Consider the following 25,460-nt stretch of genomic DNA (forward strand, 5'->3'; position numbering starts at 1 on the left):
ATAACTTATGTCGTCTTCATAATTTCCCTATATCATTCAACACGCATAAACAATTGTTATATTTATTTATTACAACATTTGTTGTTAAATTACTATTTTGAGATTAATTATCGCAAAAATAAAAGTTAAAAAGTTATCTGCCACGACTTATCATTAAGTAATGATTAATATCTTATTACTATTATGCCTTCAAAATGAAATTGAGCCTGTAATCTTGACCAACCGTTCATTCTCCATCTTTTAAAGCGAGTAAAATAAATTAAAACCATACTTTTTCATAATTATTATAATTTTGCAGATTTACTAAAGTTGCTATTCCTATAAACTTTATACTTAATAGTTACATATTTTGAAATTTGACAATTAAAGCTAAGCTAACCCTTCACGTTTTTTCCATTCTTCTTTAAGTTGAGCTCTTTTTTTCTTTTTATAATCTGCTTTCTTATGCTTATCTGCTTCTAATCTTTTTTTCTGTGCTGCTACACTGTCTTCACCATTGATGACTACATCTAATTTCGCGATTAACATTTCTCGCGCCATTTTTCTGTTCTCATCTTGGGATCTACTGATATGACACTTTACAGTCAACCCTGGAAAAATTAATTATTTTATATTAAAATAAAAATTTAATTTTTTAAATTCAATTTATAGCTCTTCATATAAAACTAGTTTCCCAGTTTGTTATTTCATTTACCATGCAGCATCTATACAGTATTTAATTGTTTTCCCTTGCAAATAAAACAAAAATTATACATGAAGTCAAATTAAAAACCCTTATTAAACTCTAATCAAATGGGATTTTCAATAAGATGAATAATAATGGAGAGGTATTTTTACTATGGGGTTGGTTTTTTTATTTAGAGAATATTATCAATGTTTCATACAATTAAACTTAAAGCTTGTACTTGAAGTGAATACACAAAAGCCAACTTGTGAAGATCAAATGGAAAATTGTAATAATTCTTAAAAATTCATCAATTCTGTAAAGTCCTTTAAATAATGAAAATAGTTTTTATTACCTACAAGTTGAATAAGCATTTAGAAAAAAAAATTACCAGATGGTATATGTGTCAGAACAACACAATTAGCATTTTTATTCACAGCAGAACCGCCTGGACCACTTCCCCTAACAAATTGTTCTGACAGGTCACCTTCATTTATTTTTGGAACTTTTGAATAGTCTACAGTGTGCTTTGATGCTATACAAATATTGAATAATGCTCTACTTCTTTGGATTAACAGGCAAGTCCCTCTACTCTGCATTTTAGACAATAGCACCACGTTGAAGCAAGGCTTCTCCTTTCTGAAAAATAAAACAAAAACATACCTCCATAATCAATAATATAATATATTTTGAAATATATCTTTATCTAAAAAGTTACTAAATGTTAAAATTATGAAGTTTTTTTTTTTTACAATATGCTTACTTAAACATATGAAACTATAAAATACATGTTGTAATGATGCCAATACATATTTACAAATCAATTATAATTATTTTTTTTGGCAGTAGTTTTAGGAAGCTATGTTATGCAACTGTAGAATAGAGGTGATTATCAACAACCTATCATTACAATTTAATATAACATAAAATTAAACTCTGAAAAAAAGGACGTCAGTCCATTTGGGACCAAGAACTGGAACCATAACATGAAACTCAAAAACACAGGATCGGTCAAAGTGGTTAGAGCAGGCCTATATACAACAGTGAAACTTTAACCGTTGATGAATGAATGAATGGAAATACATAACTAGACAACTAATTACTTAATACCTTGAGTGCGTATTGGATATCCTCCGGTTTACTTAAACTTTTATTACGTTTAAATTCACTCGATATCCTTTTTTTGTAGTATGTTACATCCGTAAACCGCAGGGTCTTCGAATAAAGCATTAGATTCTTATATAATTTCAAAATTTCTGCTTTAGATGCAGACATAATTTTATCTTAAACATAAAATGTTACACTTTGCATTAATGTATTTACTATTTTCATGTCAATTAAAATTAGGCTAAAACATAACCCCTTAATGAAAATACAATAACAACTGTTCAGACTTTAGCGGCTGTCAAAATCAATCACAGAACACAAACGGCTACAGCAAACACTACATGTCATCACAACATTATAAGGGGGTTAATATAAAATATGTTCTGTTATGTTGGCGGGGAGACCAATAATTTAATTATTTTTTGCTATTTCTATTTCATATTCGTTCACTGTTTTTCATTGTTAGATCAAGTTTATTTTTGTTCGTTTCTATTCTTTTTATTATATTGTAATAATTTAATATTGAATTAGAGGGTAACGGAGAGCAAACATAACTAACGAACAGATAAAATAGCATAAAAAAATAATATCTCTCCAGCCCACTAAAGAAAATTGATAGGATAATATAATAATAATATTGTTGGACTAAACATCTTAGCCGAGCGACATCTGCGCCATGTCAAACAAACACCCTTTAAAAAAAAAGGCGGGAGTTATTTGGCGGCAGACACATTGGATCCTGGATCGCGATTATCATTTTGACTGTATAGTGTTATTATTGATGGTTATTTGTCTAGTAGATTAAGGTCCAGTTTCACCATACCCTGTTAAATATTTAACGTATTGTTAAGTCAGTTAACGGACTGTTAAAGTTATCGAGTGTCCCACCACGAGTTAACGCGTGTTTATTTGTTATAACAAGCCGTTAAATTTAATCACCGCTGTAGACGTCCGTTAGACCGTAACAGACAATTAAACTCAAGATGGACGCTGCGTACAATTTTATTTTCGAAAATAATGTTTTAGAAAATTTAGATTACTTAATATAATCGTGGAATATCGGACCTCCCTCCTCCTGGAAAGAAAACCAGTAATTAGTACTCATTGCATAGTACTACTTCATATTTTATTAACAAAAAACAATATCAGAACCTACCAGTTAATAAATTATTTTTTTTCGTCGCAGCTTTGTCTTTTCGCGTAGTGCGTTTAATATTATCCCAACAGGTTTTTAATTGTTCTACGTTTCGAACATAGAATGAACTCAAACAGTTAAATTCTTCCGCTAGTTTCTTCCATCCTTCATTTTTGATCGCAGTAGTTACTGCGTCCGTTTTCTTATTTTCAATTAGATCCTTGTATTTTGTAACTAAATGAACAAGGATTTCCTTTTCATTTGACGAAAAATTCGGTCCGCGTGTTTTCTTTGACATAGTTATTTATATTCAATAAGAAGCACACCACAAACACAATCAAAGAGCACAAAATAATGCTGCATAACCTCAGCTCAAAAATAAATATTACCATGTTATAATTATTTGACGTTTCAATCGGTTTAAATCAAAAGTAGTTAACATTTCATTGAAATCACTCGGAGCTAACGATTTTTGAAATTGGTCGCGCAGCACAACAAATGACGTATTATACGACTAGATAAAATATTACCGAACTTCGTCTAAATGACATGTCACAAATAAGCATTTCAATTTGGTTGCTTAAAATAAGAGTGAGTAACTTACAAGCCATTCAGTTAAATGTTCTGTTTAATAACGGCTTGTTAAATTTTGTTCCTGGGACATTTAATGATATAACAGCCCGTTAATTATTAACAACTCATTAGTAAATTACTGATTAAGATTTAACAAACATAGTTTGGTGAAATTAGACCTAAATGTCCTTATTTTCTTTAATGGTAGATTGATTGTTATTGTAAATTAAAGGTCATTGTTGTAGAGGTTAGCCTATTTGTTTTTTTTTTCTTTTAGTAATTCCTACTACTGGTTCTAAAAATATAATAAATAATAGAAAATTTGAGAAAAACGTATTGTTTCAATATATATATAATTTAAACAATATGTGTTATTATATAATATATTATATCTTGTGTGTTTCTTATAAGTCTCCAAATCTCCATAAGTGTCTACTCACTCATATGCATAAAGTTACGGTTCGAAACAGATTTAAATTGATTGCAAATTTTTTGATGAATATATTATCTGTTATTGATACTTAGATAAGCATAATCTATATATTATTAAATTGATTTTAGAATATTTGCACACACAGCAAAACAGTCCTCCTAATAAACAGAAACGCAGATATGTCTCAGTACTCCCAAGCGAGCCTACTACTCACCAAGTTAGCAGAAGTTCGGCTACTATACTACGGGTATAGCATTTATTGAGCAAATTTATGATGCATGGGAGAAGTCACAAAATGCTATTGGAGTTTTTGTGACTTATCAAAAGCTTTCGCTTGCGTTAGGCAGAATATTCATATGTCATATGGAATGTTGTTATGGGGTAATGCATATTGAAATAGTATTTATTCTGCAGAAAACAGCTATACGAACTACTTACAATATTAGCTCTAGGACATCATTACGCGAAAAAATTAAAGAAATAGGTTTATTCACTGCTTCACAATATATTTATGATAACATAATGTTCATAAAGAAGAATATACAAAAAAAATCCATAAAAGCTGATATACATACTATCAATAAAAGAAATAAGAATAAGCTTGTAAACTCTTGTAACTTGTACTTTCCGTTTGCATACAGTACAGAGAACGTTTTTGGGCAATGGTATACGCATGTCTAATAAGAAACCGGAAAATATAATCAATTTACCATTTACAAAATTTAAAAAGTTTATTAAGACTAAATTAATAAATAAATCTTATTATTCATTAAAATAATACTTTTTAGAAAAAAACACCTGGATAAAGGTTCGGGTTCCACGACAGGACCCTAATTATTGTAAATCTGTTTATTTGAAATGACCAAGTATGCGAGTTTCTTTGTTTGTTCTGGCTGGAGGCTGCTTTCCGAAAAGGTGGTAGTATTTAAATATTGAGGATTCAAAAATACTTCATTGTAAAGTTAACTTAAATAAAATTAATTTGATATTATTTGAAGCCGCTAAAGACCCCCAAATCACTCCAAAGGTCTTCAGCGTGGGCGTATTGATAGTGGACCTGAAGAAAGCAAAGTGGAAGCAGCAAACTTTATCGGGTGCTTCAAAGCCTCAGAAAATTGAGGGCCGGGTGTACAAAGAAAGGAACCAAAATTTCTAACTCCCGTCAGTCACCCAAATACACCAACCAAAGTGGATATGAGCGTGTCAAACAAGAAGTTCTCCAAACCCAAACTGAATGGATAGGTGATTTTACCTATCCATTCACTCCTTTATCAAGAAAAAACCGACAACAATAGTCTCATCAACATTATCTATCAAGCAATTTCGTAAGTTACCAAAAAAGAAAAGCTCCACAGCAACCACCACCACATTTTAAAAATTAATTTAACCTGCGAGCAACATGGCCATCGTCTTCGTCGAGTATGTGGCAATACTGTATAAAACTGCCACAAAAGCCCCAAAGATCTCCAAATATAGCAACATCTTTAACGCTTATTAATAAGCAACAAATAAGATTGATAACGGTGAGACTTAAAGCAGAGACATAAATAACTCATAGATAGTGGCTACTATCTACAATAATGACTTTTAAGTGACCATAAAAAAGAAACAGCTGATCCGCTTTATGGCAGCCACCGAAGGCATCACACCCCTAGACGAAAATGAATCAAGATGGAAAAACAGTTTGGATCATACGCAATTTGAATAATTAAAGACTTTATAGTCACTACCACAGCAGCAGAGGCAAATAAAGACTTAAGAGATCACCTACCGGTGGGACAGAATGCGGTGAATATACACCCAATAACGCCAATCCTCACGTATGATATCAAAGAGCAAGACCGCGCACAGTTTAATCGGCTCTTTGTCGACGAGGCACTGTTGAACCACTTTGAAGCCATCGTAATCAAAGCCCAACTCGCAAGCTCCTAGCCATCGGAGACTTCGAGAATCCAGAATCCCAAGAAGACTAGTAAATAATACTGAGGCAAACTATTCAAATACAAAGGAAAAATCCAAATCAATGACGAAGACGACGTCGTAGAGTTAATAGCAATTGTCATCAATATAATTAACATTTAAATTTCTTGAATAATAATTAATTAATATATCATAATAATAATTTATTATTAGTAATTAGATTTATTTGCTTTTACATTATTAATAATAAAATATTTTCAGTATTGTTATATTTTACATTTAACTTTAACAGGAATATTTGATGCATGTTGTGATTAATTATATAAAGAAATACTTACTTTACAATAATCATGTATGTTACCTAATAAATTACTAATAGTAATTAAAAAAATGCGTATTTATAATAAATAATATTTGAACAGAAGAAAATATTTATCTATTTTATTGTGTTTATAAGCAATTTAATAAGAATAGATAAATTATATAAATAAAATCAATAGCATATTAATGGGAAATAAAAATATTCCTTTGGAAGCAACAAGGGAATTCCCTTTCCCTAACATACACTGTGACGAATAGAAAAATTAGCAAGAAGAACGTTCGGAAATCTCGTATCGTATTCGTCGAAAAAAAAATTAAAATATAATATATTGTTATGAAAATATTAAAATAACCTTATGAACATTTTTATTGAATATATCTGATTTTTTAACTCTATTTATATATTGTAGACATCAAAAATCACTTTGTAGATATTATTTTAAAATATTATTTTAAAGTAGTGATTACTGAACGAGGCTTTGCAATGATCAAAACGTACGTCACGTACCGTAAACCTGTGTTTTCAAGTTTGGAGTGCTTTCGTAAATACACTTAATTTCGTAGTGCCAGAAATATTAATAGTGATTCACAGTGATTCATAGTTAAATGAAGATTACTATAACGTATCAATCCTTATTAGAAAAGTCGTATAACAATTTTTTATCTATTTGACTAATTTTTAATATTTAGATTTTATATCTATAATAAAGATTTATTCAGCTAGAACACTGTAATAAATTGATTTTAATTATTAATATCGGTCCTAAATTAGGTTTAAAATGCTACGTTCAGACACTGTAACTCAACCTGTGGATAACTTATTTACAAATATAAATAATATCAACATTGACATTTTATCAGAATTACAAAAAGATGTGAATCCTTATGATATGGTTTCCTTGGTGTTCCTTTTATATGATACTCCTGATACAGCACTTCAGAGATTGATTTTATACCAAAGAGTTACAAAAGATGTTGAAGCCAATAATATGAACTTGCTGTACGACTGGGCACTTTATGCACAGTCTCGATCTACCTGGAGATACGAGTTTCTAGAAGCTCTCGCTATTTGTAGGCTTTACAAGGTAATCAGAAAACTGGGCTTTAATGTCTCTAATGTGAAAAAGCATTACTTACCAGATAATATTTATGTTACGGTCTACATAGATCCTGTTAAAAAAGCTTTGTATAAAATATGTGAAAATATGACATTGGAACATTTATCAAAGTTTAAAAGAACATTAATTTCATACAAAATAGATATCTTAGAGCATGACATGTGTGAAATTATTTTCTTGGAACTTATGAGTCAAAAATTTATATTATTAGGACAATATGACAAAGAAACAAAGAAGTACAATGGTAACTATGACATTGAAGAACTTGCAGTAATATTTGATAACTTAAGCCATTTTGGTAAATATGCAACAATTTTAAGAGAAATAAAGAACCAGATAAACAGCCAAAACAATCTGGATTCTTCAAAACAAATGAGCTGTGTAGATAATAAACTTACTTCCAGAGTAAATGACTCTCTAATCCAGAGTAAAACAACTGTTAATGATTTTAAAGAAACATTTGAGTACTTCAATCAGTTACAATTAGAGGAAGAACCTAATTCAATCTTTAAATCAGATAGAAGTAAATTAGGAACAGATGCTTATCCTTTAAAGAACTTAAAACGAATTGGTGTATGTTGTATTATAAATCAAGAGAAATTTCATCCATCAAAAGACAGTATCAAGCACAGAACATCTGCAGTGTTGTCCGATCGTGTAGGATCCACATATGACCTTATAGCTTTAGAAGAGACAATGACCTTGTTAAATTTTGAAGTAATAAGTAAATCTAATTTGGATCAAATTGAAGTATTTCAATTTATAAAAGAAGTAATTAAGAAACACATTTGTGATGAAGATAGTGTATTTATGCTTTGTATACTCTCTCATGGTGTAAGGGGACATGTATATGCCGCAGATTCGACCAAAATAAAAATTGAAGATATTCAAAATTTATTAGACTCTGATGAAGCAGTTCAACTTCATGGTATACCTAAAGTCTTAATCATCCAAGCATGTCAAATTGAATCAGAACCAGAAATCTATAGCAAACTAGTAGCTGACAGTCCTAGATCAGGTTTCTACTTGAAAAAGTCACACTTCCTTATATTCTGGGCCACAGCTCCCTCGTATGAAGCTTTTAGAAATGAAGATAAAGGTTCATTGTTTATTCAATCCTTATGTCTGCTTATTAAGAAGAGGGTTGAGCATGAACAAATATGTGATATCTTTACCAAAGTCACAGATTATGTTTCACATCTATGCACTTTTCTGAAGCAACATCAAGTGCCTTTTATTGAAACTACATTAAGAAAAAAACTATATTTAGCTATACCTCATTAATTTAAAAAATTGTATTTGTTTCCATTAAAAGAATCATATACAAATATACCTATATTATGTTGCATAGAGTAACTTATATGTAACAATCTTATTTGTCATTATGTTTAATTTCATAAAATGTAAAATACAATATTAATATAAGGGAGTATTGTTGTGTACATTTGTAGATTTAACCTTTCTATTGGATTTGTTATTGTATATAATGTATTATAAAATTTAATTGAGATATTTATGCCATACATGAAGTACTATAGAGTAGTAAAAGAAGCAGGAATTATTTATTGAATTTAAAGCCTACCATGAGTATTGGAGATTTGTATACACACAATATAGTCATCACAAGGAAGTGCATGTAATATTTGATGTAAATGTCACTGTCTATGTTGGGGCTGATGTCATTCAGGACGATGGTTGAAAGAATTTAGTGGCTAGGCATTTCATTAAATTGATAATTAAGCTTAAAACTAAAATCATGGAACTATATTCAATAATTTTCTCAAAACATATTTCCATATAACATATATTCTGACAATCTTGTTCCAATTTAGAAATTTGGTGGGTCCTCAGTTTTAGAAAAATTCAACCATTTTAATCATTTATTTAGTTACTAAGTAATAAAATAAAACTTGTCACAGAGTAAACAGTGAAATTGTTTTTATATTTTTTTACCCATGTTGGTATATACTTAGGAATTGAATATTCAGTGCATAATTTAGGATAAATATATTTATAGTATATTAAGATTTTGTATATTTTAAAATAAAAAAATAAAATAAGCAATTCTTTCAATATTTAATGAGATATCAGTTTTTGTAAAGTCCTTTACAGCAACTTCAAAGGCATTTCTTTCTTCATCAGTTCTTAGTTTTGACCACATATTTTCTAAATATAACCGTTGATGGTTCTGTATAAACTTAAAACTGTGTTTTAAGGTGGCACCCACATGGAGAGTTTTTAAACTAACTTCTAATTTACCTATTCTAGTAATAAAAGGTAAACTACTTGTGACAAACCTATGTGGGCCATGTCTTGATCTAATAATTGCTATCCTAGTATTTTCATTACAATATTTTGTTAGAAATCCATTTTTAACTGCTGCTACACCAAAATCGCCATGTAACTGCTGGATTTTTTCAAAGATCATATCATTAAACAATTTTGATTTCAATGATAGAGCTTTATACTCTGGCACTGTTGGTGAAACTATTTCGACAGTTATGTACCTGAAATTGAAATATTAAAAATTTCCAAATATTTTATTTAATACTTTAAATACAACATAATTTATAGTTATGGTAGTTTAATAAAGATATTCTCATTGTTACCTATTTTTAAAGCGCACCATATCTACGCTGTTAAACTTATAATGATTTTATAGAAATGTAGTTTTTTTTTAAAACCGAAAAGATATTAAGTTAACTTTTAGGTTTAAAACACTTTTAACAATGTGGAACAAAACAAGTACATAGTTTTGTGGTTTTTTATTATTTGTACTTGACATTTGACGGTCAGCAGTTGGCACTACCGTAACAAACTACAGAAACATAGATTATATATACTATAATAGATTTCAATTACACACTTTTAGTGCTACCCAACATTATTATACGCTTTTCTACAAGAACAGGACAAAGCCACAAAAAAAAATTAAACGCCCAAACACATAAAGCAAGCTAGAGATGTGATATCAATTCACAAGAACACTACAAGCGTTTATAGAGTCACAATGAGAGATGTTTCCATAGATTGAGACTATCGCACTAAAGCCATGCAATCAGGTTTTTGACACGATCCCGCTATGGTAATAAATAATATTGTCATTCTAAATTACACGTTTTCTTGGTAATTTCTATACAAATTGTAATTCGAAGAATTTTCCTCAGACTTTAAATCGACCCAACGTGTAATGGAAGCTTAATAATTTTAAAGTTACTATGGTGAATATTAAAACAAATCAATAGTTTTACCTTTCGATGGCGCGAAATTTAAAAGATATATATGTTTCAGGATTGAGCATTGCAAGTTTTTAAAAACAGTACTATATAGCAATAATTATTTATTAAGTGTATATTTATTATGTACATGTACATAATTAATAGAAATCGTAATATTATACTTTTCTTTTTACATGTACAGTATCATTGGTTATACTTGTGTTTATGATGAGTAGAGGTTAAATAAATAGCTCCTTTATTTTATCTTAGCGTTATAAAGTCAAGGTCGTTATTTTATTACTCCTTTTATCTTGAACATTATGCTTGAATAATATTATGTTTATAGACGTTAATTATTTTATATACAATAAGGTACGTAACGTGAATTGTATACATTTTTAAATTAAAAACAAGATATATTATTTTCGAAATATTAATACAAATACATCTTTTAAATGCTTTCAAAATACTTTATCTAATATCAGGAAACAACTGTCTTTAGTTGTTTATTGTAACTTGTAATATATTAATGCATTGTAGAAAAATAAACTGAAGTGAGCTATCCAAAGAAATGAATCTAAAATATTTTATTGGTGTCGATGTTGGTTCTGGAAGTGTGCGAGCGGCATTGGTGGATAAATCTGGCCACATAATAAAGACAGCAGTAAAAAATTTACATACATGGAAACCAAAAGCTGACTACTATGAACAATCTTCAAACAATGTGTGGGAATGTTGTGAATATGTTATAAAGGTCATAATTAATATTTATTTACTTATATGTTATTTAAAATAGTGTATGTTTTTATAAATGATATTTTTTGTTTTACAGGCTGTTGTAGAAAATATTGATCCAGAAAATGTAAAAGGTATAGGATTTGATGCAACATGCTCTCTTGTAGCATTAGATAAAAACGGGAATCCTAAAGCAGTAAGTGATTCTAGTAACAATGAACAAAATATTATAATGTGGATGGATCATCGTGCACAGGCTGAAGCTGATTTTATTAATAAAACTGGACATGGAATACTTGAATATGTTGGTGGTAAAGTCAGCTTGGAAATGGAAATGCCTAAACTTCTGTGGCTAAAGAAAAATTTGCCAAACCAGTGGCCTGAATATGGACTCTTCTTTGATCTTCCCGATTTCCTTACTTGGAAGGCAACTGGGTCAATGAGTCGTTCATTGTGTTCATTGGTATGTAAATGGAATTATGAATGTTCAATTGATGGAAAACGAGGTTGGAATATGGACTTTTTGCGACAAATTGGTCTTGATGATTTAGCTGATGAAGATTTTAAGAAACTTGGAAAGAAGGTTTTAATGCCTGGTGAATACTGTGGAGGCCTTACAAATGAAGTAGCTAGATCACTAAACCTTTTGCCAGGTACACCGGTAGCTACATCAATTATTGATGCCCACGCAGGAGGCTTGGGTATGATTGGAGCGAAAGGACAAAATATTGATGACAACATGTCAAGTAGACTAGGCTTAATTTGTGGTACATCTACATGTCATATGGCTGTTAATACTGAACCAATTATGGTCAAAGGGGTCTGGGGTCCTTACTTTAGTGCAATGGTACCTAACATGTGGTTAAATGAAGGGGGACAAAGTTCATCGGGAATGTTATTGGACTTTGTCATAGCTAGCCACTCAGCTGGAGCAAAACTTTTAAATAATTGCAGTTCAGGAGAGTAGGTATTCTTTTAAAACTAGATTGCTTTATTTCAAAAGTATGAAAGTATAATTTTACTATATACTCAATAAAAACTTTAATATATCTCTTAAAATTTTGTACTATTTTTAGTGCAAGAAATCATTTAAGAAAATTGCTGACACAAATGGCTAACAATCAAGGTCTTGAAGATGTAAGCTTGCTGACTAAAGATTTTCATGTCTGGCCAGACTTTCATGGTAATCGTTCACCTTTATCTGATCCTGCAATGAAAGGCATGGTTGTTGGATTAACTATCAACCATAGTGAAAAAAATTTGGCACTGTTGTATCTTGCAACTATTCAAGCTCTTTCGGTAAACTTACACAACAAATTACCTATAATTTATTTATAATTAAAATATCAAAATGAATGTTTTTCTATTTTTTCAGTATGGCACAAGACATATAATAGATGCATTGCAACAGGCGGGTTATGCACCATTCAAATCCTTACCTGTGTGTGGTGGAATCACAAAGGACCCTCTATTTGTTCAGATACAAGCAGATTCAGTTGGACTACCTGTATTGAAACCACATGAAAAAGAATCTGTTTTGGTGGGAGCAGCAATTCTAGGAGCATGTGCTTCGAGTTATTTTAACAATGTGCAGGCTGCTATTCAAAGTATGGGTGGAATGGCAGATGTTGTGAAGCCAAATCTAAAAATTAAATCGTACCATGATAAGAAATACCAAGTTTTTCTTAAAATGTTTCAAGATCAAATACAATACAGGAGCATCATGAATGGCTAATATAGAACGGATTATTCGTTTACAGTTACAAAATATATTACTTTATAAATGGTTATATAAAATACTATATAAAATATATATTTTGTATAGTTTTATAATTTAAGTCTTAAGCTCAATAATTTAAATAATAAGCTGCGGTTGGTTTTTTTATTCAGGAAATTAAATTATTTAAAATGCATTTAAGTTTTTTTTATTATAAATATAAGAGCAACTTTATCAATTTTGATAGAGATTTAAAATAAAAAATGCCCAAGCTAAAACTTTATGCTATAAGAATTTTGAAAGAGAAAAAATAATTGTTACTCGGAATTATCGAATAGCAACACTCACTATTCCTTATTATAATTTGTCTCACATATTTTGATTTTACAGCCCTTAATTTTTTATTATGTTTATATTATATTTAGATTTTATCTTAAACAATTCAGTATAGGTTTATTAATATACATATTAAAACATTATTTTGTCGTACCCTAAAGAGGCTTTAAATTTTTGACAAGTATAAACGCAACTCTGTGAATTTAGCGGTAATCTGTGGCCTGATTATGCTAGCTGAGGTGGTATTGGTATTGCAATTGAATATTCGGTTTTATTCATTCATTCTATGTTAAACGATTTTTTTTTTATGAAAATGAAAGGTTATGTTGTATTTCACACATATAAAACCTTTATTAATTTAGATTTACGTTAAAAACTACAAATTTCAAGTTGTCAATATTGACAAGCAGGTATGTATAGTATCCGACAAAATTTAAAGTACATGTCTAACACATAAAACACCCACACCCGATGTACTTTCATATTTGTCGATGTAATGTCAATCAATAAGTACAGTTTTCTGTATAAACTACGATATTCTCGTTTGATTTTCAGATCAAGATGTCGAAGCGTACAGCAGAAGATGGTGGCAATGGCAGTAATCAACCACCGATTAAGAAAGTTCATTTTGAACCCCACCTTATTGGTCCAGTGTCAACCCTTGAAGAGATGGACATTAAAGTCTTACAATTTCAAAACAAAAAATTGGCTCAGGTAATATCCTTTGCACTGAATATCATTGTGCATATTATGAAAAACCATTTGAGTTCAATACAATCTCACTCAGTAGTACTAGAATACTACAAATAATGTGACAGTCAGCTGTTTACAGATCCTACAGCTGTTTTTAATATCTTCTCTTTCAATATTATTTGTAATCTAATTACATTGCAAATGAGATATTCCTGATTATTAATACTCCTTGTTATATTAATTAAATAATTCAGTCTTCCATATAAATTAAATTAATTAATTACATAGCTTATTACTTAACTACAAGAATAATAATGTTTCTTCTAAAAGTTGCAGTTATTTTATAAAGTTATATTATATATTTTACATTAATAACATCTTAGACAACAATTTTTAATTGAATAAGTGAATGTTTGTTTTTATGAAATAAAAATAGCTTATAAACCCATACATCCATTTTTTTTAACTAAGTTTTTGTTAAACAAAGTAACCATACTTTTGACTCTTTAAAAATATTAAGAAATTTATTGTAAATAACATTGTGATAGTAAATCAGCAATTCAATAATTTGTAGAGAATTGAGCAACGTCATAGATGTGAAGCAGAATTGCGAGCGAGGATTGAGCAGCTGGAAAAGAGACAAACTCAAGATGATGCGGTGCTGTGTGTAGTCAATAGATATTGGAATTTGCTTAATGAAGACATCAGAGTTTTATTACAACGTTTTGATGCAGAGACAGCAGATGAATCAGAAAATAAAAGTAATTAATAGCTCTTCCGATCATAAATTAAACATATCTGTATTTTTCTTACAGTTAAAATAAAGCATATATAGAAATAGAAAACACACAATTCTATGAAATTAGTATGACATTGAATGCTAATAATTAAAGTGCTATTAATGATCATATTACCATGTTATAATAAACAACGTTCAAACTTCATCTTTTTATGTAAGATCATGGAGACAATATGTTTTATTTAGGTTAATATATTGTACATAGTGTTTAATATTGTTCATTTCAGTAGTTGAACCCGAATTTCCATGTTATAGATGAGAATGAAGCTACAACTTCATTCCTAATGCAGTTGTCGACATGGGATAAAGAGGAATTAGATGCTCAGCTTGCGAATAGAGTGCAAGTAAGCAAGAGGGCCGTGGCTAAAGTCTTACAAGCATTTGACAGACTTCAGCAGAGAAATGATAAGATCTGGAAAGCAATCAAAGGAGAAGGGGAAGGTAAGGCTAGCTTAATTTTTAATACTTTTATTTGTTAAGTGCAACAATTCATGATTATTTTAACACCAACATGTTTAGTTTGTTGAGAGCCATGATGGCCCAGTGGTAAGATCGCGTGCATCTTAAACGATGATTTCGGATTCCAACCGAGGCAAGCACCACTGAATTTTCATGTGCTCAATTTGTGTTTATAATTCATCTCGTGCTCGGCGGTGAAGGAAACCTGCATGTGTCTAATTTCAACGAAATTCTGCCACATGTGAATTCCACCGACCCGCATTGGAGCAGCGTAGTGGAATATGCTCCAAACCTTCTCCTCAAAGGGAGAGGAGGCCTTAGCCCAGCAGTGGGAAATTTACAGGCTGTTAATGTAAAATGTAATGTAATGTCTAGTTTGGACTTGGTTTAACTGTGCTTGTTTTTGAAGGTTAAGTCTTGCATACTTAAACTGTACCGGTACACAAAAGACAATACATCTTAAATTTCATAACTGGCAGCATAGAGTATATGTAATGAGTGAGCTCTATATCTTATGGTGCCAGATTCTATGGGAAAGGTTACCACTTACTAACAGGCTATTTGCTCTGCTGACTTTCTTAAATAAATATAAAGGAAGAATAATAATGATATTTAAAAACTAGAGAACACAAAAACTGCGGTAACTTACCACTGTACTACATTAAAAAACACAATTTGCTTTTTACCAAATGATTATGATAATGATGTCCTCTTGGTCAATTTTTCCATGAAAACATCATCTTCATAAAATGCAGCCACCAGGACATTGTACAGTGCAATTTGTACAGGACATTTTGCAGTCCAAGTGTAAGCATCTGAGTGCAATTAGAGTTATTTAATTCAAATCAAATAGGATGGCAAATTTCCATATTTCCAGAATGATTCAGGCTCAGGGCCAACATTCTTTTCATGCTTTCCAAGGCGTATAAATTAATAGGAGTATAAATTTTTAACTTTCAATGAATGATAAAAATGAAAAAATTATATATATTATAGAAGCAACTCAGACATTGAACATAGCCTATATAATATTGGCTAGCTAATAGCTAATAGCATTTATTCTACTTCACCATAAACCAATTTAAATTTTATAAGTTCCATTTAAGTAATTGAGCTTAAATTATATATATAATAATAATAATATTATGATGGTGATAGTACAATAAAGTTTTATATAACAAACCTTTTTTTAACCAAACACAGAAGGAGCTCCAGCGCCGTCTCTGGACGAGGTGATCCGCGCCACCAACGAGGAGGTGACGGCGGAGAGCCGGCGGCTGCAGGCGCTGTGCACGTCGCTGCACGAGGGTCACCACGCCATGACGCTGCGGGTGGCGCGGCTGCAGGACGCCGTCAACAGCCGCGACACCGAGAACGCCGAGCTCAAGAATCAGATTGATGACCTGCAGTATGAATTGATGAAGGTCCATAGCTTTTCATCTTTACATTCATATTTATTACTGCTTATATTTGTTTGTTCAACATTTGAACATTGTTGTGTTCCGGTTTGAAGGGTGAGTGAGCCAGTGTAACAAGGGACATAACAAATAATGAATATTATATAAATAAATTAATAATGTAATTTTAAAATGTTAAATTACTTATCAAGTATGTTTGGGAAATTGGTTTAAATTTTACAGGTGATGATATATTTAGAAAAAATATTTATAGATCAAGTAGTCAATCATCATTTTATAGATCAAAGCTACACCAACCATTGTCGACATATTAACAATTAAATTATAATAGAAGATGTGCTTAAAAATATTTTTAAGAAAAGTATCTCATTTTCAGGTGCGCTCGAGGAACGACAAATTGGAAAATCACCTCGCAGAAGCGATCGAAAAGCTGAAGAGCTACCACCAGTCGGGCGGCGCGGCGGCGGGCGCGGCGGGCGCGGCGGGCGGCGCGGGGGGCGCGGGCGCTGCGGCCTGCGCGCCGCACTCGGCGGCCAGCGCCAAGCTGGAGGACGTGGCGGCCGAGCTGGAGGAGCAGCGCGAGCTGGCCACCAACCGCCTGGCCGAGCTGGACCGCCTGCACCGCCAGCACCGCGACACGCTCAAGGAGCTCGAGAAGCTGAAGATGGACGTGAGTTTACGATTATATCACAATATCTATCAAACGCTGTACCTAATATTTATCAATGATTGTAAAATTCTCTATAGATCCGGCAACTGCCGGAGTCGGTGATAGTTGAGACGACCGAGTACAAGTGTCTGCAGAGCCAGTTCTCGGTGCTTTACAATGAGTCGATGCAGATGAAAACAGCTCTTGATGAGACTCGTCTGCAACTCCAGAGCGCCAAAAACCTTCACATGCGGCAGATTGAGATGATGGAGGTATGGAAGTATTCAAATAAGCTTGCCCGTATTTTCTATATGACTATATTAAATGTTTAATAGTATCTTGACAGTTAATTTTGATTTTAAGAATAATAATAAATCTCACAAAGTCAAAACTGTTTTTAAGAACATATACAATTATAAGGATAACTCAGATGATAATATTATAAATAATAAAACAGGTTTACTTATATAACAATTCTCTGTCTTCCGACGTTTGTCAATCAAGAAGGACAGGAAGAGAAAAATCATTGTTTAACTAAGAATCTGCTAAAAATGTTTATAAGTCGGACATTAATTATCTATTAGTGCTATTTTGAATGATTAAAGTATTGTACCTATTCTGAAAGAACTATAATTTTACAGAGCGAAGAGCTAGCCAGGCAAAAGGCACTACGCGCTGAAATGATTCAACTTGAAGATGTACTTGGTCAATTGCGGAAAGAATATGAAATGTTGCGAATAGAGTTTGAACAGAATCTAGCCGCTAACGAACAGACTGGTCCCATCAACAGGGAAATGAGACATCTCATAACTTCGCTGCAGAATCACAATCAACAGCTCAAGGGGGAGGTTCATCGGTATAAGAGAAAATATAAAGATTCTAGTCAAGAATTAAATAAGGTAGTTTTTGTAGCTTGAAAAGTGATTTAGATTTTAGACTCCTAATATTTAACCATATTCAACTCACCCAGTGCTGTTATAATCTCTGGATTGTTGTATTGGGTAGTTTGCTAGTTGCACCTCTTATTATTAATATGTCTGACCCAGGATAAACCATGTTTATAATTAATTTCGATAGATTCGTAAAGAATTGGAGGAAGCAAGTTCTCGAGGCGGCGCCCCCTCGGAGCAACCGGACGAAAAGCCGCTCGTCGTTAAAAAGGAGGAGCCCGATCCTGAGGTAGTCCAGTCTAAATACAAGCACATTTTTGCTATATCTATTACAGCTTTATGAAACTATAAATAATTAATGATTGGTTATTTCCAATTATTTAACTCATGTCACTTTTTCACATACAAGTGCCAGTTCCCTAATGCTGCGTCCACATGTCCGCAGGGAGAGGAGAGCGCGTGTGCGGAGGCCCGCGGCAAGGAGCACGGCCGGGCCAAGCTGCAGGAGCAGGACCAGCTCATCAAAGACCTCAAACAGCAACTCAAGTAAGCATAAAGTATACTATCATCGGATTTATGTTTGATCGAAGGAATACGGCGTATTTATCAAGTATTCTGCCGCCAATTCTGAAATTAACGTTAATTGACGTTACATTCATTAAATTTGCGTTCTTTTCCGTCAGGAAAGCAGTGAACGAGCAAAAGGAGCTGAAGTTGTTGCTGGACATGTACAAAGGTGTCAGTAAAGAGCAGCGCGACAAGGTGCAGCTCATGGCAGCGGAGAGGAAGGCGCGGCAGGAACTGGAAGATCACCGCCAGAAGGCAAAAATGGCGCAGGTCTTTCTTCATGTCGATATCCACCATTAACTTTACGTCTTCTAATATAAATAATATACAGTTAGAGTTACAGTCATAGTTAACAGAGATAAGTTCAACATGTAACAGTGTAATTGGTTATATTTATTTTATTGGTGTAATCTGATATTCAATAATGGTAGTTACACTCAATATATCTGCCATACATTAAATCATTTAAAAACAATCAATCCAGCCCAAACCCGACAGAACCTGTCAAAGAGGATCTTCATAAAAATAGTCTTATTTTTAAAAAAGATGGCAAAATAGAAAGTATCGACAGATGAATGGGACATAATTGCTGTAATAACGTTCGCAGGAGAGCAAGCGCGAGCGGCGGCTGGCGGACGAGGACGCGCTGCGCAAGATCAAGCAGCTGGAGGAGCAGAAGTACGAGCTGCAGAAGCAGCTGTCGTGTGCGCGGCCCAACGCAGACCCGCTGCACGCCTTCGCCAGGCCCTTCGCCGGCTCGCAGGTCTCTGCCGTACGATCCCTCTTATACTAACTACTATCGCTTACATAAGAGTTCACGGTAACGGTTTTCACTTTATAATTATACTATAGTTCATGTTGACAGATTGTATGTCAATCGCTTCGTTCCGACTGGAGCGACCTTGCTGTTTTATTTTGTACAGTAAATATAATATTGAAACTTCAATAGTACGGGACGCATGTTGCAATACAGGATCGATCGTCATCGGGCTTCGCTATGACTCTGTTTTAATATTATATTTACAGTAATGTTGCGTTTTATGTGTATTATTCGATTCGTGAACGAAACCTTGCGACTTATACTTTTTATTTTCAAAGCAATTTAATCTGCAGGAAGAGGAGGCCCTTCTAAATGAAATGGAAGTGACCGGGCAAGCATTCGAGGATATGCAGGAGCAGAACTCACGCCTTATCCAGCAGCTGCGGGAGAAAGACGACGCTAACTTCAAGCTTATGTCGGAACGGATAAAAGCCAATTCCCTTCACAAACTGCTGAGAGAGGAGAAGCAACTCCTACAAGAGCAGGTTACGAGCAATAATTTATATTCGAATTATAGTAGTATTAGTTTTGTATAACAATAATGATAAATTAAATGTAATGGAAACAAGCACTGATTACAATTCTTTAAGTTTCGAATCTTTGTCATAGTATGTCGAAAATGACAGTTGTGAAGCGAAGGAGCGAACAATTAGTAGATTCTTATTGACAAAATAATTTCTCGTGATTTATTTCTCAAAATTTACTTGTCTCCATTCATGATACATCTAATCACTAAAATTGTCATACTAAAATTAATTTCTAAAATAATGGAGTGAGAAATCAAGAGCAAGACTCTACACCAAAAACAAGTTCTAAGGTCTCACGAGCATCGACGCGATTTTGCTGACGGTACCGCTAGCGGGCCGACCGCGCGATTCAATTCCAAAAGTTCGCATGACATTGATCGAGCTCGCGTTATATTATAACGTATTTATGTGTAATGTACTACGGTTAAAAATGTTTTATTAATAAGTACATTTTATATTTTAATAATCGGCAAGCAATATAATATTCCACCAAATCGTAAATATATACTTATATATGTAAGACGACTATTGTTTCATATGAAGCAGGCATATGGTTAAAAAGATATTAGTCCTCTGTAGACAGATTAATCTTTGTAGTTTCAACGATAATCGTGTATCGCAGGTGGTGACACGCGATCAGCAGATAGAATCCATGGGGCTGGTTGCTCGGCGGCTGGAGGAGAAGGAGCGCCTGTTACAGAACACTCTATCCGCGGTGGAGAAGGAGTTGTTGTTGCGGCAACAGGCCATGGAGATGCACAAGCGGAAAGCTATCGAGTCTGCGCAGTCCGCTGCAGACCTTAAGCTGCATCTTGGTATGTAAGATAGGTCAAATATTATTACTAAGCAATGATTACTAATATTGAGTTCCAGTTTGAGTGAGCTAGTGTAACTAGTACAAGAGACATAATACCTTAGTTCCCAAGGTTGGTGGCGCATTGGTTATATGACGAGTGATTCACATGACCACTATTGATTATTGGTATAATTTCAATAAAACTCTTTGTTAAACTTCTTTATCAAACTGAGCACTTTAATATTTGTTTCCACTGGTTTTAATTTAACATCGTTTACACATTATAAATAGATACTACATGCCCACAGACTATGTGTGCTCTGTCTCTGAAAAACAATACCGTCATAATGGCAGAAAACTTAAACTTATACATTTTCAAAGATACATATAATCTAATTTATAAATTTATTTATTCAATAACCAGGTACCAACCTGAAGACTAAAAGACCTATTAGCCTATCTAGATGAAATAAAAAATATAAACCTTCCTCTTAATTATACTACATACATTAAAAGATCTAAGCGTACAGACGACAGGAAACGATTTTGTTTTATACTATGTGTAGATAAAAGATAGATAAGTCTCTTTGTATAATATTATTCAAGTATTTTTTTTTAATAATAATTGTACTGCTTAAACACTTTGACAGAGAAAAGTTTGTATTCTGTTACAGAAAAATATCACGCGCAGATGAAGGAAGCGCAGCAAGTAGTGGCCGAGAAGACGAGCGCACTCGAAGCTGAAGCGTACAAAACTAAACGGTTACACGTGAGTGGTCTTAAACTATACGTCGATATACTGTTTAAAATATAAAGGATGAAAATGTTAATATGTTAATTATTTCGAGTAAAAAAAATATGTTACGTTATAATTTTGTAACCATTCAACATTTATCAATACTACAATGTTGCAAATGTTGTGTTAGTTTAAAGTTTCAACGAGTGAATAAAGTACGACGCCAGCGTAGGCTCGTTTTACATAATACAATAATACAATTTTTACTTGGTTCAAATTCACAAAGAATTACTAAAACTTAGTGTCATCAATTTTATTGTTAATTTCATTGAGCACATTTCATCACGCCACTGCATATAACTTAATCAGCAGAACCCACGACGCGTGGGAATGTTGTTTATATAATTATAAGTTCATATCCAATGCGATTTGCTAATACCTCTGCTATATTTTGCACTTCAAATATTTTATATATAACATTAAGAAAAGTAAAGAATATTTTAATGTCGACCAAAATTACATGTTAATTCAAGGTCAAATTGTTTATTAAACTTTACCTCTCTTGCTATTGGAATGTACACAAGGGACAAGTCATAAAATACTGTAATTCATAGTGCCTTGTATACCCACTTACCATTTTATATTTATTAATATTAGGAAGAGTTGGCGGTCCTTCGGCGTAAAGCAGAACGTATGAAAAAGATGGAGCAAGCTGGCAGCAGTATGGACGAAGTGCTCCTCGAAGAGATCAGAGAGTACAAGGAGACGCTCACTTGCCCTTCATGCAAGGTATCAAAATATTAATTAACGAATTACTAAGGACTCGGAAACTGAGTATACGTCCGAAACCATCACAAGTCATCAATTTAGTTAGTAATTAACTAAACGAGTCGTTTCGCAGCACCGCAAATTTCCATTCCATGTTCTGTGCCCCTATTGCCTTCTATCCATTTTTTTTCTATACATTATATGTCATTATTGCGGTGTTTCCAGGTGAAGCGAAAGGACGCCGTGCTGACGAAATGCTTCCACGTGTTCTGCTGGGACTGCCTGCGCACTCGCTACGAGACGCGCCAGCGGAAGTGCCCCAAGTGCAACGCCGCCTTCGGGGCCAACGACTACCATCGCCTCTACCTCTCCACGTAGGTACCTGTCGGCGACCCCGCTCGCAACCCACCTACTGAATTTTTTGGGTAAATGAATTTAATGTCCGCTATTGTGTAGTGGAGTTTTTATTAACTGTTATTTATAATCGGTTGAGATTGTGCGTTTACGATGGTCGGTGTTCCCGTGGAGTATGATAGATTTATTATTCTTGAGAGTCAAGTGTGTCGGCACTTTTTTCTTAACTATTGACAAGCCGAGTCTGTTTATACTACGCCAGAGTCACAACGTGTTTTCCTTATGGTAAACGTATATGCGTGTAACATCATTTCTAAGAGATGTTTTCTTAGTGTAGGGGTCTCGCTAGCGGGCAGTACTAGGATGTATATTTTGAATTTATAAATGTCGTGGAAGAAGCAACTGACGGGCCCGAAGCTCACATATAATCTTATGTGTTATAGAATTGTCATTATTCATATAAATTTGTTATTAATTACTCAAATTACTGTGCAATTCTGTATCTATATAGTTCTAGAAAACATAAAGGTGAACAGATGGCGTCGTTTTTAGATTCAAATTTTGTACGCAATTTCTTAAAAATTAATCCACATTTTATGGTTTCCAATTTACGCAAAAATATATTTCACTAGCACTGTTTTGGATTTTGCACTTTATATGTGTATTTTATAAGTGCTTGTAATATTTGTTTTTATCTTTTTGTAACAATTAGGATTGTCTCAAGGAAATTCCTTAAATGTATTGCCTAAAAAATATATATATTTTCCTGTGCCCGTATGGGTAATTTGAGGAAAGCAACGATTTTGTTGTATATCTAAATAAGGCTGAGTGAGCCAGTGTAATAACAGATACAAAGTTGGCAATGTATGTTTATGTGAGGCAGTTTAGACATAAAAGGCAAAGTGACAAAAGGTAATTTTTTGCCAAATACTCGTCTTTTTCTAATAATCAATAAAAAAAATTAGGACAATCTTTGTATATTATATTAATAATTAAAGTAATATCTGTCTCAACAAAAATTACAATAATTAACTTTACTTAGTTTCGTGTGATGATCTCATGACAACACTGAAATTTAAGATTGAGGGATGGTGATGATGATGATGTGAACAGTATTGAAAGTGGTTTACTTTCTAATCGGTTTGTGATTTTAGTGGATTCGGCATCGCGATGTGACGAGAGAACAATATGCATATTATCGATCGCAATTGTCTACATAATTTATATATCGATGTTAGATATGTGGCTTATACATTTTTAGATAATTGTATTTGCTTTTCGAGTATTATATAGATAACTTAAAACGATTTAGACACGATAAAATAATATAAATAAATAGCTCAAACATAGCTTTTTTCAATTCTGGATATCCTCTAAGCAAAGATGTGAATGTACACGAACAATTAATAAAAAATGATTAAAATATGACATTAGTATTCGATGGGACACGGTTTTTCATTCATTCCTTATATTATAGTAAAACTTTCCATGTATTTAATTATGAATTATATAAAAGAAATCATTAAATATAAGAATTTAAAGTGCATTTTACAACTATGTATGTGGCATACATGTTTTATTGTTGTATATTGAGAATAACATGAAATCGAACAAGTGAATAAAGTTTATCTTCGTTTAGTATGTAATAAGTTAAGTAAGTTTCAATTTATCACCTTATTATGGGCGTAAGGAATATGAAAGTATATTATGTATAATTTTGTAAACAATTTTTTGGTATGTAAAAGTGAATACATTTCATGAAGGTCATAAGTGAAACTGATGTGAAAATTGTTCGAAAAATTGTATCCGAATGTGTATCAGGTATTTTTTTTTTTCCTAATAAATTAATAATTGTTCATTTTTCTGAATTTATACCCACTGAAATGTAAAACTGTTTTGACTTTTTTATTTTGTAAAAGTTCTATTTAATTAACCATATATATTATATGGCCTTTATTATGTGTAATTTATGATAAAAAATTTTTAGGTATCGTTTTCACAGTTAGTCCATAATAAGGTAGTTCAGTTATTATTATTATTGTATTGTAGATAGGAAAATAGACTAACGCCAGCCCACTGACTGATATATTTATACTTTAGGCTAAACACTCATTGGGTTTAAATATATTTTGCATTCACTTCGCTGTCACTTGTAAAATCTCATTCTAACTTTCTTATCGCTGTTTTATAATAAAAAATCTTTATTTTTCTTAAATCTACTTGTGACAGTGTTTGGTACGAATTTAATTTAAATTTATAACTACATTTGTAACTCTAATAATTTCAACCAAACTATCTTAAGTAGAACCTCAGCCTTTGTGTTGTTAATTAATGTAGCTAAAATATTGTTTGTCACGACTTGCTAGAAATATAATAGCTGAAATTTTGTTAATTGTAAATGTTTTTTGTTTTGCAAGTGTTATTTAAACTCTGTTAAAATCTGACAAGAAACTATGGTTATTACATGTTAAATCTATTTAAATAAACTACTTCATTATTTCTGAACGTATCAATATGCAATAAGTAGGTAAAAGTAATTCTTATCTCGAAATAAATGTTGGGTGTGGTTAACAAAAAAATTCAAGCAAATTCAAAGGGCTGAGGCATATAACTCAAACTGTGTATATCTGATTAAATGTAATATTAATTTAAATGGAGTATCGAATAAATGTTTTAAACATACTGTTTGTTTCATTTTTAAATTGAT

General features: G+C 32.4%; 5 protein-coding genes across 6 annotated transcripts; 3 read left to right on the forward strand and 2 right to left on the reverse strand.

The window, feature by feature from the left end:
• Window positions 1–268: 268 nt before the first annotated feature.
• Window positions 269–2,076, reverse strand: LOC125064726 (mitochondrial translation release factor in rescue). Its single transcript, XM_047671913.1, has 3 exons — window positions 1,775–2,076; window positions 1,056–1,303; window positions 269–590 (listed from the first exon to the last, which is right to left on the reverse strand). The coding sequence occupies exons 2-3, from the start codon at window positions 1,261–1,263 to the stop codon at window positions 370–372; spliced, it is 429 nt and encodes a 142-aa protein (XP_047527869.1). The 5' UTR covers window positions 1,264–1,303; window positions 1,775–2,076; the 3' UTR covers window positions 269–369.
• Window positions 2,077–6,662: 4,586 nt separating this feature from the next.
• Window positions 6,663–9,267, forward strand: LOC125064802 (caspase-8). The gene has a single exon (XM_047672034.1). The coding sequence runs from the start codon at window positions 6,933–6,935 to the stop codon at window positions 8,553–8,555; it is 1,623 nt and encodes a 540-aa protein (XP_047527990.1). The 5' UTR covers window positions 6,663–6,932; the 3' UTR covers window positions 8,556–9,267.
• A 27-nt stretch (window positions 9,268–9,294) lies between these two features.
• Window positions 9,295–10,065, reverse strand: LOC125064803 (ribonuclease P/MRP protein subunit POP5). The gene is made up of 2 exons (XM_047672036.1): window positions 9,881–10,065; window positions 9,295–9,778 (listed from the first exon to the last, which is right to left on the reverse strand). The coding sequence occupies exons 1-2, from the start codon at window positions 9,898–9,900 to the stop codon at window positions 9,310–9,312; spliced, it is 489 nt and encodes a 162-aa protein (XP_047527992.1). The 5' UTR covers window positions 9,901–10,065; the 3' UTR covers window positions 9,295–9,309.
• A 644-nt stretch (window positions 10,066–10,709) lies between these two features.
• Window positions 10,710–13,030, forward strand: LOC125064533 (FGGY carbohydrate kinase domain-containing protein). Its single transcript, XM_047671631.1, has 5 exons — window positions 10,710–10,861; window positions 11,030–11,243; window positions 11,322–12,187; window positions 12,301–12,523; window positions 12,600–13,030. Exons 2-5 carry the CDS (start codon window positions 11,061–11,063, stop codon window positions 12,957–12,959), a joined length of 1,632 nt encoding a protein of 543 aa, XP_047527587.1. The 5' UTR covers window positions 10,710–10,861; window positions 11,030–11,060; the 3' UTR covers window positions 12,960–13,030.
• A 468-nt stretch (window positions 13,031–13,498) lies between these two features.
• LOC125064623 (E3 ubiquitin-protein ligase Bre1) lies at window positions 13,499–25,413 on the forward strand. Of its 2 annotated transcripts, none has more exons than XM_047671769.1 (17): window positions 13,499–13,687; window positions 13,833–13,991; window positions 14,545–14,731; window positions 15,025–15,210; window positions 16,432–16,652; window positions 17,023–17,316; window positions 17,394–17,567; window positions 17,937–18,194; window positions 18,373–18,474; window positions 18,631–18,731; window positions 18,869–19,022; window positions 19,360–19,524; window positions 19,866–20,057; window positions 20,722–20,914; window positions 21,570–21,664; window positions 22,289–22,420; window positions 22,625–25,413. In XM_047671769.1, exons 2-17 carry the CDS (start codon window positions 13,839–13,841, stop codon window positions 22,775–22,777), a joined length of 2,760 nt encoding a protein of 919 aa, XP_047527725.1. In that variant the 5' UTR covers window positions 13,499–13,687; window positions 13,833–13,838; the 3' UTR covers window positions 22,778–25,413. The 2 variants fall into 2 exon arrangements, with proteins under 2 accessions (XP_047527725.1, XP_047527728.1); XM_047671772.1 differs by having other exon boundaries at window positions 19,360–19,515.
• Window positions 25,414–25,460: the final 47 nt, after the last annotated feature.

Source organism: Vanessa atalanta, chromosome 6 (genome assembly GCF_905147765.1).
Source record: "Vanessa atalanta chromosome 6, ilVanAtal1.2, whole genome shotgun sequence".
In the NCBI taxonomy this organism is placed as follows: Eukaryota; Metazoa; Arthropoda; class Insecta; order Lepidoptera; family Nymphalidae; genus Vanessa; species Vanessa atalanta.

Bases quoted from the DNA above. Each gene is read 5' to 3' on its own strand.
- LOC125064623 (XM_047671769.1), top strand. From the start codon at position 13,839: ATGTCGAAGCGTACAGCAGAAGATGGTGGCAATGGCAGTAATCAACCA. The intron at 17,568-17,936 runs GTATGGAAGTAT...ATAATTTTACAG, and splicing joins GGCAGATTGAGATGATGGAG to AGCGAAGAGCTAGCCAGGCA. The intron at 20,915-21,569 runs GTATGTAAGATA...ATTCTGTTACAG, and splicing joins AGACCTTAAGCTGCATCTTG to AAAAATATCACGCGCAGATG.
- LOC125064533 (XM_047671631.1), top strand. From the start codon at position 11,061: ATGAATCTAAAATATTTTATTGGTGTCGATGTTGGTTCTGGAAGTGTG. The intron at 11,244-11,321 runs GTCATAATTAAT...TTTGTTTTACAG, and splicing joins GTTGTGAATATGTTATAAAG to GCTGTTGTAGAAAATATTGA. The intron at 12,524-12,599 runs GTAAACTTACAC...CTATTTTTTCAG, and splicing joins CAACTATTCAAGCTCTTTCG to TATGGCACAAGACATATAAT.
- LOC125064802 (XM_047672034.1), top strand. From the start codon at position 6,933: ATGCTACGTTCAGACACTGTAACTCAACCTGTGGATAACTTATTTACA.
- LOC125064726 (XM_047671913.1), bottom strand. From the start codon at position 1,263: ATGCAGAGTAGAGGGACTTGCCTGTTAATCCAAAGAAGTAGAGCATTA. The intron at 591-1,055 runs GTAATTTTTTTT...TAATTTTTCCAG, and splicing joins TCTGACACATATACCATCTG to GGTTGACTGTAAAGTGTCAT.
- LOC125064803 (XM_047672036.1), bottom strand. From the start codon at position 9,900: ATGGTGCGCTTTAAAAATAG. The intron at 9,779-9,880 runs GTAACAATGAGA...TTTCAATTTCAG, and splicing joins ATGGTGCGCTTTAAAAATAG to GTACATAACTGTCGAAATAG.